At 45.3% G+C, this 14,603-nt stretch overlaps 1 protein-coding gene across 1 annotated transcript; it reads left to right on the top strand.

Moving 5' to 3' along the window:
- Positions 1–383: 383 nt before the first annotated feature.
- LOC106895453 (potassium voltage-gated channel subfamily C member 1-like) lies at positions 384–5,188 on the top strand. The gene is made up of 3 exons (XM_014954887.1): positions 384–473; positions 2,317–2,808; positions 3,415–5,188. The coding sequence occupies exons 2-3, from the start codon at positions 2,317–2,319 to the stop codon at positions 4,216–4,218; spliced, it is 1,296 nt and encodes a 431-aa protein (XP_014810373.1). The 5' UTR covers positions 384–473; the 3' UTR covers positions 4,219–5,188.
- Positions 5,189–14,603: the final 9,415 nt, after the last annotated feature.

Raw genomic sequence — 14,603 nt, 5'->3', positions numbered from 1 at the left:
TTTTTTTGTTTGTTTATTTGTTTGCTGCTGTTCTTTTCTATATTATTTTTAACTCAAGCTTGGGTAAGACACAGCAGTGCTGTCTGCCTTTCTGTGGCTCGATGGTTTAGTCTCTAATTGGTCCTAAGGCATTTGAGCTCCATGTTATTTCCCCAAAGGCCATGGCCCTTTGAGGTTGTTAGCAGAGCAGCAGGTGGCAGAGTAGCCAGAGCATTTCTGGCCTGGCAGTTTTTGCCACCTTCTTTGAGTTTTATTCCCTGGAGTGAGGAGAACGGCTGCTGATAGGGCAGAGAAGAAGGGAGAGGGGCCTCTGCATCTTTTCAGTGCTATTGGCTGGTTTTGTTTTCTGGCATCTATGAGACTTGAGCTTTGGAGACTGGCCATCGAACATCCTGTTTGCACTGAAGTTGTCTCTCTTCTTCCCCCTCTCTTCTCTTTTCCTCTGGTTGCAGAGTTGCTGCGATAGCACCAAGGTAAGAACATGAAACAGCACTTCTGGGCTCATTTCTCACATGGGGGTTGTTATGTTTTGAGCAAAAGGTATCTGGTGTTCTAAGCAGATAGAGGCAAGTTTAGCTGGGATCTCAAAAATCACTGTGCTCTTTAGAGAGCTGGGCAACAGAGGTTAATAACGTAACTCCAGATTTGCTGAGTGCTGAATTCATCTAACCTGCTTAGAATCACGCTGTGTGGATTCCTGTGCAGCAAGTGCTAAGGAATGCCAGCACGCTTTCAGTCCTTAGGCTCAATCCTGCTCTTGCTGAAGTTAGTGGAAGTTTTAGGGTGGAGCTGCATCAAGCCTTACAGATGTTGGGATTGGCAAGGATTCTCTTGTGCCATGAGCGTGCGACCAAGCTGCAGCTTCCAGCCCTTTCTGATAAAGCTGAATGAGGTGCTGTAGGTAGTTCTTTACTTCTGGGAGCCTCCCCTGGTGCAAGGAGGGCTGGTTTCCCTGCTGATGCTAGATGGAAAGGTTTGTTGCAGAAGTGACCTGTGACTCCCCTGCTCAGTGCTTTCTGCAAAAAAAAAGGGAGGAAGGACAACTGGAATTTCTGCGTGGATGGTCTCAGCACACAGAGCAGCCATCTCTGGGTAGGAGAGTCCAAGGAGGAAAGAGAAGTCAGGCTTGCTCCATTAGAACAAGAGAAGGGCCAGAACTAGAAATGTGGGGTGTAAGAGGATGTTGGGTGGAAATGTGTAGGGATGGAGGAAGGGAAATGGGGTACCATCAGTCAGAAGTGGATACGTGTGGGTGAAAGGCAGCCCAATTCACTTTCTCAAGAACATCCTGCCCCTATTCTGCACATCTCCTCTGTGCTCCTGAGGCTACAGAAATCCTTGGGTTCCCTCCCTTCTTAGAATAATGTTTATAAAGCAGGGCTTGAGTTTCTCCCAGGTGTGTTGGATTTTGAAGAGCAAAACAGGGGATATATTACAGGAAATAAGGAACCGAACATGCTTTCCAGTGCCAAAGGCCTTGGCAGCAGGTTCTGCTGCTATTCTGAGATGTCAGCCAGCCCTGAAGGAGGAGTCAGTATATTATCCTGTATTTCTATCTGGTCCAGGAACCTTGCATATAGATTCCAGGTATGGAGCAGCTTCCTGCAGCAGGAAAGGTGATTTGGCTCAGTGGGACTCTGTACAGGGAAAACTCAAGGAAAAAGCATAACCTGAATATTCCCACCAGGCAACAGGGTCTGCTGTGAAACTTGTTATGCCGGACTCAACACAGGAGATTTTGTTTAAAGACTTGTTTGGAGAAGCTGCTGATGACTGTTTTACATCTTTTGCACATGGAGGTCTCCGCAAGAAACTGCTTGTGGAGAAAGAAATTGGGGGCAGAGGTGGAAGAACTAGATGAGGGAAGGGATAGTAGAAGGAATATCTTGGGAATGGGAACTTTACCTCAAATGAGTTTATTGCAATTGTTATCTGCAGTATGTGAACAAATGTGGTGAGACAGACTCTGGACTTGCGTGCTCTGTGCCCATGGGGAGAAGCTGAGAGGGAGGGCAATGCAAACCAGATGTTTGTCATTTTCTTTGATGCATCTCCTGAGAAATGCTCAGACAATATGGTCGTGGAGCAGAGTCAGGTACTGAACATGATGGGGAATAGCAGAAGTGCCTTCCTCCCTATAGGAGATGCGGGTTTTGGGTACAAAATGTGCTTTAAAAGCACTGGAATGGGGTACCCTGAAAAACCTTCCTGCTCCAAAACTTGCTTTAGTTTGCTGCTTTTAATTTGTGTTCTTCTCTTTTTGACTGAAGATAAACAAGAGCTTATGAGGACTTGCACCTCTCTCCTCCCTCACAGATGGAAGGCTCCAAGGAAAGAATCGTCCTGAATATCGGGGGAGTGAGATATGAGACGTACAGCAGCACCCTCCAGACCTTCCCAGGGACCAAGCTGTGCAATCTAACAGAGCCCCACGCCCCAAGCATCTACGACTATGACCCCACCACCAAAGAGTTCTTTTTTGATCGGAGCGCTGAGATCTTCGGCTACGTGCTGAATTATTATAGGACCAAACATTTCCACTGCCCCATTGACATCTGTAGGTCAGTCTTAGAAGAAGAGCTGGCTTTCTGGGAAATCAATGAGACACAGCTAGCGCCCTGCTGCTGGCTGAAGCTGAATAGCAAAGAGGTGCAGCCAGAGGACTTTAACGTTTGGGATGAAAATGAACAGACTGATGACCAGTGCCTCATAGTCCAGGCAGAAAGAAGGGATTTCAGCTGGCGAACCAGGTGGCAGCCAAAGATTTGGGCTATATTTGAAAAACCCTTTTCCTCTTTCAGTGCTAAGGTAATACTATACGTGTCCTGTACAGCCTGTGTCCTCTGGGATTACTGGAATGGGTCCATGAAAAATGCTAATGGCTTCATAGTTTTGATAAGTATGCTTTGAGTCGCTGATCAAAAAAGAAAATAAAATTCTCTCTTCTCATTAACAGACCCTTCCTCCTTCTCTCCTCCTCTTGTCCCCGTTCTCTGTACAAAATGCACACCCCGTGCCTCTTTAAAATGTCAGGCATGCAGAGCAACAAACACAGGTCAGAGACCGCAGAGGGTGTTTTCTGTGCTGCTGGTATTTCTGGAGCCAACATTTAGTGCTGAAGAGGCCCTCAGTGTGAGTCTGTCCGCATTACTGCAGCTGTCAGACATTTCCCCTTCCTTACAAACTTTGAGATAGGAGTTCAGGTGGCTTTTTTTTTTCCTTTTACTCCGATTTTCTCTATTATTTTACAGTTCCGAAAGCAGAAAATGCACTCCATGTGAGCGAAGCAACAATGATTGGTCTGGGATCGTGCTGTGCCTGTGGAGGGGATCCTGGGGTTGTGGTGGGGCTGTGAGGTTATGTGATACTTGTTTGTTGGGCTAATTGCACATCTGCCCTTTCCTCCCTCTGCAGTGCTTGGCTTTTGTTTCTCTGCTGTTCATCGTTGGAATTGTCATCATATTCTGTGAGGAGACCAAGGCACAATTTGAGTACTTTACTGCTAACTTCACCTCTGTTGGCTATTCTGAGGTCTCCCACAACGACCATGGACCCTATTACCACCAGGCTGCCTACTTGCTTCATCTGGAGCTTTTCTGTGTCCTCTGGTTTACTTTTGAGTTCTCTGTGCGATTTTGTGTCTGCCCAGACAAGAAGTTGTTCTTCCAAAATCCCCTGAACGTGGTTGACTTCCTCTCCCTCTTCCCAGTTTATATCGAACTCTTTGTGGCTGGGCAGATTCAGGGAATGCCAAGCCTGGGGCTTTGGTTGGGCTTTGTTCGCATTGTCTATCTCCTCAAACTCCTGAAGATCTCCAAGCTGATAGAAACGCCACTGATCCTCAGGGTTCTGTGCTACACCTTCAAGTCTATCCTCAGAGAGATCTGCATCCTGCTGATGATTTTGGCCTTTGAGACCCTCTTCTTTGGCTCTCTCTTTTTCTATGGGGAGTTGCTGGGTAGCCATCCCTCCTACAGAGGGGAGCTGTACTTCACTGACATTCTCATTTGCTTCTGGTGGGCTTTGATCACACTCACTACGGTGGGCTATGGAGATATTATCCCTCTCACCACAGCTGGCCAAGTGATGGCAGCCTTAGCTGCAGTATTTGGCATGTTAACTATTATCATCCCAATACCCATTTTCCTGGTGAAATTTAAAAGCTATTATGACATTGCTATCTTCAAACAGAGGCTGAAAAGGAGCAAGAAGCTCTAACATTTCCCAGCCTCTGTTTCCCTTTGCCTTTAGCCATAAACCTTCAGGATGGTTTATTCCCTTTGGTGGGAAGGGAATGCAAATAGTTCTTATTGCATTTACTTGCTGCCTTAGCACAGATCGAACCATTGGTGGGGCCTCAAGTTGCAGTACTTGATCCATGGATGATCAGACCTGTCAAATCCCATGGGTCTTTCCCATACTGTACTTCCTCCCATGCTTTTTTATATGCAGCAGTTTCTTATCCAGCCATTTGCAGACAGGCTGGGGTGCTCCTTTATGGCCTGAAAGTGCACCACGTAGCCCAGTTCCATCACCTGGGGCCCCTGCATATACCCTCAGCTGGTCTACAAGCCATGATGCTAGTTGTGCCCTCCATCGCCTGACAGACCATAATCTCATTTTTCATGCTGGGCAAGAAGATTTGTGCACGGTCCTGCTCTGACAGTGAGGAGAAAGCATGGGGTTTTTGATTGCTTTGTTTTTTTTAAACAATGTTTTCTTTCTGAAATCACTGAGTATCCATAGTCCTGGGAACCAGCACCGTTTGATAACCCACCCTGTGGGCTCACAGGAATTGCCGTGGCATTCGGGTAGCAGCAAGGGAGCCCTCCGACAGCAAATCCTTTTCTGGCTCTGCTGAAGTCAGTGGCAACTTTTCCTTGACCAAAATGCCATTGGGCTCTTCCAGTGGATCAACACGTTTCAACAGTCCTTGATTTTTGTGTAACCAAGTCACTGAGCTGTTAAACAAAATATCTGTTGTGGTTTTTGCTGTTGGAAAGGAAGAATGTAACCTAAAATGCTCAATATAATTTTAATGTCATTTACTTTCTTAAGGCATAGATATTAACTAGGAATATTTGTCTTTTAACTGGATAGCCTTAATTGTTACCTGTGTTTAATTTTGAAATAACAAATATTGTTGAGGTACGAAAATAAAACACATCTCATTGTTTATATAGCAGAATTATGTGCTAAGATTATTTTGTTTAGTACCTAAGAAATTCTGTATACAGTACATTTGTGTATTTGAACTTCATCAAGGCTGTATTTTAATTGCAATTTTGATTGTTTTGTCTGTCACTATGATTTTTCTGTTCAGGATAGCATTTTAAGGCTGCTTTGTTTTTATTGAAACACCAGGTAACTTCCCTCTATTCCAATGCAATTAGAATGAATTAGTTTTTGTCTAAAGACGAAGAAAAACCACTGCAAACGTTTTAGGCACAAAGCACATGAGAATTTGCAGACACTCTAGGAGTGGAAGGAAGTTCTAGGTGTTCTCCTGCACCTGCCTTTGCTATACACATGGGGGTAGTAGATGTATATTTCTGTCACATCAGTTGGTGTCCACTCCTGTTTGCCATAAAAACAGCAGTTACAGCATCAACATCAAGTCAATGTTGATGTGACAGAGGAACTGCAGGTTCCTGTGGATCAAGGGATCTAACCCTGCTGAGAACTCAGCACTGGGTTTATTGGAGGAAGAATATGTGCTGTCAGCTCAAGTAACCTGCATGGAGTTGGTGGCAAGCAGAACTGGTTGGGTCAACAGTTGTTGTTCAGTTGAAGAGCAGTATATGGAAAATCACCAGCTATGAAGTGTTCCCACACTTTAGGTGGATTTCAATGCCTTGCTCATGATCTTCATGATATAGATGTTAATGGTATCCTTGGGGAAAGAGTCTCTTTTTCTGGGAGTCGAAGTACTATATATATAAGGAAAACGATGACTTAAAAAAATACACTGAACTCAGAGAAGAGTGCAATGAAGGATATAATTCACTCCAGAGAATAATCACGCAGCTGAGCTTCAAAGTACCAAAGACAGAAATATATTATCTTGGCTACATGCTGGAGTTGCCTCTTTTGAGGCTGGTCCAGTCACCAGAAGATATTGTGGAGAAATAGCCTTCTGTGTATTAATAATATACAAATCATAGAACTATCTCCACGCCAGTAAAAGCAGAGGGCATGGCAGGCTCTTCCTGAAAAAAAAAGAGAGAGGATCTGGGCTTTGACAGCAGACTCTGAAAAAACCTGTAGCAGATTTTGGTATTGAGAAGGTTGGGATTTGGAATAGAGAGCAAGAGAAACTGGTGGCATTTTACATCAGTGGACTGTTCCCACTCGGTCACCAGAGCATTGGACATCACAGGATGTTCTTTGCTGCAGTATTAATACCCAAATGGGATTCAGGTAAGAGGTATCCATGTACAGTGAAAGTGGATTTTGTGAGGATTCCCATCTCAGATGGGATCTCAGCAGTTGGCAATGTGTTTTTATTTTGAACCAGAATAAAAAGTCAGAGCCTGGGTATCCCTTCAGAATCAGATTGTGAGGGTGCAGTGGGGACCAGCGGCTCCTGAAAGGTCAGGGAGCCAGGAGTCAAGCCCAAAACCACAACCACCACTCTGTCAGGCAGGACCCAGTTATGCAGTACTGAGGTGAACTGGGCAGACCCAGGGATGGAGCCAGACTCAGCTGGGACTCCTGATCATGGGGCAAAATTGTGGTGATAAGATAAGAGGAGAATCTGCAGACCAGCATCAGGATCACATCCAGTAACAGTTACCAGGGTCACCCAGCCCAGCGATCACCAGGTGAGTCCAGAGTGAAACAATCACTTCGAGAATACCAAATTGTCTCATTTTGATTTGGTAAAACCACTTGCTTGCAATAAAGGCAAACCAAGAGAAAACGTTTTTATGTGTCCAACATGCAAACCCAATAATGTAGTAACACAGATGTAATGTCCAAAATAAGAAAGATGTAATCAGGCATTTTTAGCTCATCAAAATCCTTCCCTGATCATGGGGCAAAATTGTGGTGATAAGATAAGAGGAGAATCTGCAGACCAGCATCAGGATCACATCCAGTAACAGTTACCAGGGTCACCCAGCCCAGCGATCACCAGGTGAGTCCAGAGTGAAACAATCACTTCGAGAATACCAAATTGTCTCATTTTGATTTGGTAAAACCACTTGCTTGCAATAAAGGCAAACCAAGAGAAAACGTTTTTATGTGTCCAACATGCAAACCCAATAATGTAGTAACACAGATGTAATGTCCAAAATAAGAAAGATGTAATCAGGCATTTTTAGCTCATCAAAATCCTTCCGTCTTTATTGATCAGAAAGTAAAAAAAAAACCGCTTAATCTGCAGACCAGCATCAGGATCACATCCAGTAACAGTTACCAGGGTCACCCAGCCCAGCGATCACCAGGTGAGTCCAGAGTGAAACAATCACTTCGAGAATACCAAATTGTCTCATTTTGATTTGGTAAAACCACTTGCTTGCAATAAAGGCAAACCAAGAGAAAACGTTTTTATGTGTCCAACATGCAAACCCAATAATGTAGTAACACAGATGTAATGTCCAAAATAAGAAAGATGTAATCAGGCATTTTTAGCTCATCAAAATCCTTCCGTCTTTATTGATCAGAAAGTAAAAAAAAACCCGCTTATCATAGAATCACAGAATATCCCAAGTTGGAAGGGATCATTGTGTCCAACTCCCTGTTTCTCACAGGACAACCTAGAGCGAAATCATATGACAAAGAGCACTTTTGACTCCTTTCCTGAAAATGTCAGTAAAAAGAACACGTTCCTGCAAAACAGCTTAGGCTTTCCCACCCACCCAGCCCACGCTGACTTGTGCCCAGCGCTCCCCAGTGTGGAAGGATGAGGAGTTGCTTGTCACTGGGAAACTCCCCGACACGGCTTCACAGAGTGCAAAAGTGATGGGGAAAAGGGACTTCTTCCTGGCAGTGCAGCTTTCCCAAAGCAGAGGAGTCCCTTCCCCTCTCCAGACCACGCTTCTCTTTCTCTCTTTGTGGAGCCTCTGAGCTGCAGGTTTCCCAAGACAGAGGAGCACAGGGAGGAGTTGTGCTTAAGGGAGGGATAAGGGAAAAGCGTTGCTGTTATGCATCACAGTTCCCTGATGACTCCAGCACAGCCCAGCAAAGGAAGGTACCGAGGCTTATCCAGGCTTATGACCTGCTCCCTTGGCCCTCCTGGGGAGCTGGTGACTGTGTCCTCTGGTCAGCTTTAGGTCTCTTTTGCAGTGCTTAGGTAGAAGCAGGGAGTCAGGTCTTAGGCCACAGGGAGTAGATGAGAGCAATGGCATGGGGATGGATTGTGCTGGACTCCCAGATGTGATTTTTAGATGTGTGGTTTCCTAAACTGGCCATGTCATGCACTTTGTGCTTAGAAGCCACTGTCTTCCTAGGTTGCTTCATTCACCCCCAATGCTTGTTTTCTTGTCCTGTTCTAAATCTCTTTCCTCTTTCACTTAAAAATAAAGTATTTAACACAAGTTGTCTCACAGTGGGATAAGGACCAAACTGCTTCTGACGCCCTGCATGATAAATAAATTCGTGGTCAAGAAGCCTCTGCTAGACCACCCTCCTCCCCCTTGGCACTTCCACAGGAGCTTGGTTTTCAGGCTAAGTTTCTAAAGGACTGTGTTTTGTGGCTGGTCCCCATCCCAGCCAAGCACTTTCAGACTAGTGTTGTCCACTCCTCAGGAGCAGCAGAGAAAACAAGAATAAAGCCTTCTTCAGCAAGACAAAATGGGCCATCCTGGTTGTCAGTTTTCTTGCTCAAATGAGATTTTGAGGTGCAACTTGCCAAAAAGTGAGGTTCTTTGCTGCAGCTGAAAGTGGGAGCCTGACCAAGGTGGCCACGTGTGCTGTGTCCCACACCCTTTTCTTGCATTGATTTGCAGCAACTTTCATGCTCCAGCTCCATACCCCTTCTGCCACAGAGTGGCAGCAAATTAGCTGATATACTTGGTCTCATGTCTCTGGCACAGTTGCAGGGCTTGTGAGGTGAGGAGGATTCAGGCTGAAGTAGAGAACTGCTGGTGGTGGCCATTCGTCCCTGGTAGAGAATATTAACTCCCACTTGCTTCCCAGCTGGTGACAGCCTGAAAGCAGTTAAAGGTTTGGTACTCCTGTCCCTCTCTTCTGTTTTCTTAATATTATCTACACTCGATGGGCTGAATTTCCAGTGATTTTAGCCATGTTAGCTCCATAGCATCCCCAAATACACGAAGCTTGCAGCTGTGCTTCGGGGGGTTGTGACAAATCCCTGCTCCCTGTGCATTGAAAGTGGTGCAGTTATTGGACCCAAACTGCCCAAGGCTGGGATGGAGAAGCCATAAACCCCTTGAAGGAAATCTGTTGGGCAAGTGTTTCATTATAGTAAAGGTCAAACCCCAATCACTGCTTCTCTCATCTCCTGCAAAGGCTGTTACAGAGGATACCGTTCACAGAAGGAATAGGATGTCAGACTTACTGACCCCATGAAATGGATGCAAAGGGCCACCGACGCAGCTGAGGACACCTTCAGAGGAACAAGCCATGTTCTCGGCCACCCTGAATACTGCCAGCACCACGACCGGTGAGAGTTTGTTGTGGCAACGAGGGCAGTGACTTTCCTGGTCCCTCGGGGTGTGGAAAATTTAGGGTCAGGAGCAGCACACTCCCACAATCACCCAGCCTGCGCTTCCAGGGCACCTGCATGGCTTTCTGTGGGCAGTGACTCAGCAGCAAAGGGAAATTCTGGTGAAGCCCCAGGCTCTGACTCAGAAAGCAAATGCATTTGACATATGTGGGAAGTGAACGCAAGTTCCCAAATCTGGAGGTTTCTCAGGAATCAGGAACAAGCACCCTCAAGAGATACGCTGGCAGAGATGATCATGCTGTTAAACTTCTGCTCACTGAGCTCACTGAAGTGAGATATCTGCCCCTTGCAGATATCTGCCTTTTTATGTTTCTGTGCCATTGTAGCACTGCTCTCCTGCACATACTTAGATTTGATGTTGTTGTACTTGTCTGAGAAGATTTTCATTCAGATCCCTTCAGTCTGTGAAGAAGAGATGGGAAATCCTTGATGACTGAACGATGGGAGAGTGTGTGTGTGTTTGGGGGGCCCTGTCCACTGGCTGTGCCCAGGCAGCTTGTAGCCACCCTGATGCTACCATGTGTTGAACAAACCTGTTTTCAGCCTAAAGGTTGTGCCTGGAAAAATAGCTGGAAAAACAGATTTTATGATTCTGTGATGTAGCAAGGTAGACTTTAATCTATGCTTGCTTGGGTTTCTCTGAAACAAATCTTCATCCCACCATTCCATTGGGAGCAAAATACAAAGTGAATATCTTTCCCTTGCACGAAGTTGACCCTCGGTACCCACTGTGTTAGCAGCATTAAGAATCATATCCATATCTATTCCTGTGGTTCTTGGCAGGCAGTGTGGTTTCATGGCATAGAGCAGGTTGTAGTTTTAGGCTATTGCTTTTTGTCTGTTACAAAGCTTGTGATGGGGTGCATGATTCTCTCCTTCCACATTGCTGCCTCAGAGGGATATTTAATAATAATAATAATAATAATTAGAGTGCACAGGACTCTTCATCTTTAAAGTGCTTCCTAAAGTACTTTAAAGTGCTTTAGGAACTTTTTGCTTTTAATTATTCCACACAACTTACCAGTAGGTGAACCCTTACAATTTGTCTTTGGGATTACTAATGAGAGGAAAACCTCAGCCCCTCATTCAGCAAAGCATTTGAGATCGTGCTTCATTTTAAGTGGACTTAAGATCTGAGCTACCTGCCTGGGGCAAAAGATTCCTATTTATTCTGGACTAGGATAGACCCATGATGGAGCATAACGGATGTGTGAGCGTTGCTGGGATGGTCTTTCCCTCACAGCCCTGATTAACTGCATTATTATATATATTATATTTTTATACATATTAGATTATATTACTATATATTATATAGTTATAGAATTTATAATTGGTAATAACACTGAGGACATAGCACCGGTGGCTTTAATGCAGTTTGTATCTGAGCGTTGCTGGGATGGTCTTTCCCTCACAACCCTGATTAACTGCCTTATTATATAGATTATATTTTTTATATATAATATAATATAATATAATATAATATAATATAATATAATATAATATAATATATATTATATTATATTATATTATTTATAATTGGTAATAACATTGAGGACATAGCACCAGTGGCTTTAATGCAGTTTGTATTGGCTCTTCACTGACCACAGATTTTGAGTAACTGAAAGTGGTGAAGTCACATCTTCATGGTTCCTGTTCCTTCCACTAACTGCTGTAAATTGCACTTCACACTTGCAGCAGAGATGCAGGGCGTAAGCATCTCCGGCTGTATTTTTTTCTAAAAGGTTTTCCTGCTCTTGAGCTGTATGAAGTGGAGATCTGCAGTTTCTAAATGCGCTGAACAGAGCCGTGGTGCTCTGAGAAAGGCTTCCTCACCCTGGTGGTTTTGCTGAGTGGCTGTCTCAGGCTTTTTGCTTTTTCATTTGGGAGGTTTCTTGGCGTGATTTGAAGCTGTCAGTGCTGCTGATGTTGCATGAATGGAGAGAAACAGACAATAGAAATAAAGTTCTTTTATTTGCTGCTGTCTCCCTTCCTGCCCTGTTCATGTCTAGACCTAGCAGGATGAGAGCATAGAGGAGCAAGGACATAGAGCAGAAAAGGGAAGAAGACAGTTGCATCAGCCAAGCCTCCACTACCTCCACCAGCTGGGACAAGTGCGGCCTCAGCTTTTCTTGAGGCGTGCTCCTTTTCCACATCTTCACTTACAGAAAACTTCTCTAATATCTCAAGCTTTCTTCCACATTGCTGTAGATGACTCGTCTTTTCCTACATCTCTTTCAGCTCCCGCAATCCTGATGTCTGCTCCAGAGTGACCCACCCCTGGCTACTCCTTAGTGTCCCCCAACTCTGAGCTGCTCGTGGCCGCTCTGCTCGCCCAGGGCAGCAGCGATGAGCTGGAAGGACTCAGTCAAGCTGCATCCTTCAGGGAAACACAAACTGCCCCAAAGTCCATTAGTTTAGCAGCGCTCCTCTTTTTCCTAATTGGAATCCCTTCTCTTCTGGATGCTTCCTTACACCTTCCTCACACTTTCCCTCCACATCAGCAAGAGGGAAAGGACACTCCTGCTGCGCATCCCTGCTCCAAGCAGTGCCTGAAAACCAGCCCAAACCCAAAGCACCTTCACGCACCTCCGGCTGAGACCTGACGATGGCCTCAAATCGTGGCACAGTCTCTGGGTGAAGTTCACTTGCATCCTTCTTCTGACCCAAGCCCTGAAAGCGTGGTGTGCTCCTCCTTGCTGTCCAGCAGCTTTGTGCCATGTGTACTCAGAGGTGCCCGGGTGGCACAGCTTCCCCAGCCACAGGGAAATTCAGAAGCAAAACTTTGCTGGGGAGATCTCCTCCGTGACTCATCGGTGCTAGGGAGGGGAGAGTTTCTTTTTAATTTCTGCAGCCTGGAGAGGTTTCTCCTCCCCTGCCTCAGCAGGCCAAGTTCCTGACTTATCTCTGGGCAGCCGTACTGAGTGTGCAGGGCTGGGGAGGGGGGAAATTGCGCTCTGTGGGAGCGATACGAGGGGGAATCATCCTTTTAAAATACGCCTTTCTGTCTCCCTCCCCCACTTCCCTTTTTCCTCCTTCAGGGTTGTCACCTTGTAGTATTTTAATCGGAGGAAGCAGATCTATCAAGGAAGTCAATGGCAGGGGCGAGGTGGGCGGGGGGGCAGAGAGGAAGAGGAGGAAAATCACATCACAGCCCAGTCTGCCAGTGTAAACACTTGATGATTTCCTGTTATTGTAGCCTAAAATGTACCATGACATCATTTGCGGGCCTCCCAGAATCACCCAGAAGGAGGAAAAGCCAGCATTCCCAGCCCGCCCCCAGCGTGAATCCAGGGGATTCAGACCCTATAAGGCAGTGAAGCTCTGCGAGCAGCAAAGATAGAGTTTCGAAAGCTTTCTTGTTCTTGGCAACGGGGGAGATTTCACAAACAGGAAAAACGGCTTTTACTTTTCCTAAAGGGGAACCGTTTATGCCTCATGAAATATTGATGCCTCGAACCTTCAGAAGCAGAGCTGAAACACCAGAAATGCTTTTAGCTGAGGACAAGCACAGGGGAGCCCCTCACCAAAATCACATCGGTTCATCGTTCCCAGACACCCACTTTTTTATAGGACCCGCTTTTATTCCAAATCACTCTACAAACAAGGTAGTTAAGTCAAAAGCTGGGGATTACATGAAATAGTCCAATATGGAATTAATTTGGTAACTTAGAAAGGCGAAGCTCGCCCTCAATATAGCAGAGACTGCCAGTGAAATGTTCTTCCTCCTTTCCTGAGCATTAAATCAACGGAGACATTCACCCGGAAAGTGAAGAGCCAAGCTCTTCTGAGCCTGGATACACGAACTATCCTGGAATTTGACCCAACGGGTCAGATTTGTGTCTCAGTTACAGTTAATCCTGCATCACTGCACTCACTCTGCACCACTGTAAGGAAGAAGGGAATCAGGTTCACAGACATGGGCTCTCATAACTTTCCTGAGGGATAATAACTGGGCTGTTTCCACACCACACCCTTCAGCTACACTCTCTTTGGGCAGCCTTTCAGATAGACCACAGTGGGATGTCTGCAAAATTAGGGATTTTTTTCCCAAGCAAGGTAACAAATTTCATAAGTACAGTGCTTTATTTGTAATCACTTGGACTCACACCCTCCCTTGCACACCTGCCAGCTGCTTGGCAAACATCAGAATTATAGTGTAACTTTTTGTTCCTGAAACAGGAGAAATGAGTGTTTTCACATTATATGTAAGGAAACTGAGGCACTGAGATTAAATTAGCCACTACCTTAGGGAATAGGATGTATTCTCTTAAAGTGGTCTTAAACCAATCCTATACCTCCAAATAGTATCAGAAAATGAGATTTGTCTTACCATAAAATAGACTTGAAAAGTCTGAAGAAAATCAGCCCAGAGAAGAATGATACAAGCCGCTTCTAGTAAATAAAGCACACTTGGGACTGACATTAAAAAGAAACAGAAAGGTCTTGCAGTTTACTGGACAAAAAATAACAACCAAGTATAAGTTTTGCCGTTACTCTCACTTGGGCTTGCTGGAATACAACAGTGGGTTGTTCCCCATGAGCTATTTTTGGACAGGAGAAGGGAGCCATTCAGTTCTTCACCGCACTGGGCTCTTTTCAAAGCTCTATATATACAAAATGACTATGACTCGTTAAGTAGTTTGCTCTTCGTTCCCAATGCTGCAGGGTGCAGCACTGGGAACTGAAGTGAGCTGAAATTTATGCAAAGCGTGTCAGGACCCTGCACCCAATGAACTCAAGGTTCTGATGACAGCAGCATCAGGAACCTGCATATTCATGTCCAGCCCTGCTGTCAGCAAGGCACCAAGAGAGCAAAATGGCTCAGACACCCCTGTGGGGTGTTGAGGGCTTGAATTAACTTCTATTATTCTGTATCTCATCAGAGCGCTGGGGTTATCAGGGGGGCTTGGGA

The sequence above is a fragment of the Calidris pugnax genome, unplaced genomic scaffold (assembly GCF_001431845.1).
Source record: "Calidris pugnax isolate Ruff unplaced genomic scaffold, ASM143184v1 scaffold38, whole genome shotgun sequence".
Lineage (NCBI taxonomy): Eukaryota > Metazoa > Chordata > Aves > Charadriiformes > Scolopacidae > Calidris > Calidris pugnax.
The sequence above is the reverse complement of the archived record's forward strand: the minus strand, read 5'-3'. Positions and strand labels throughout refer to the sequence as shown.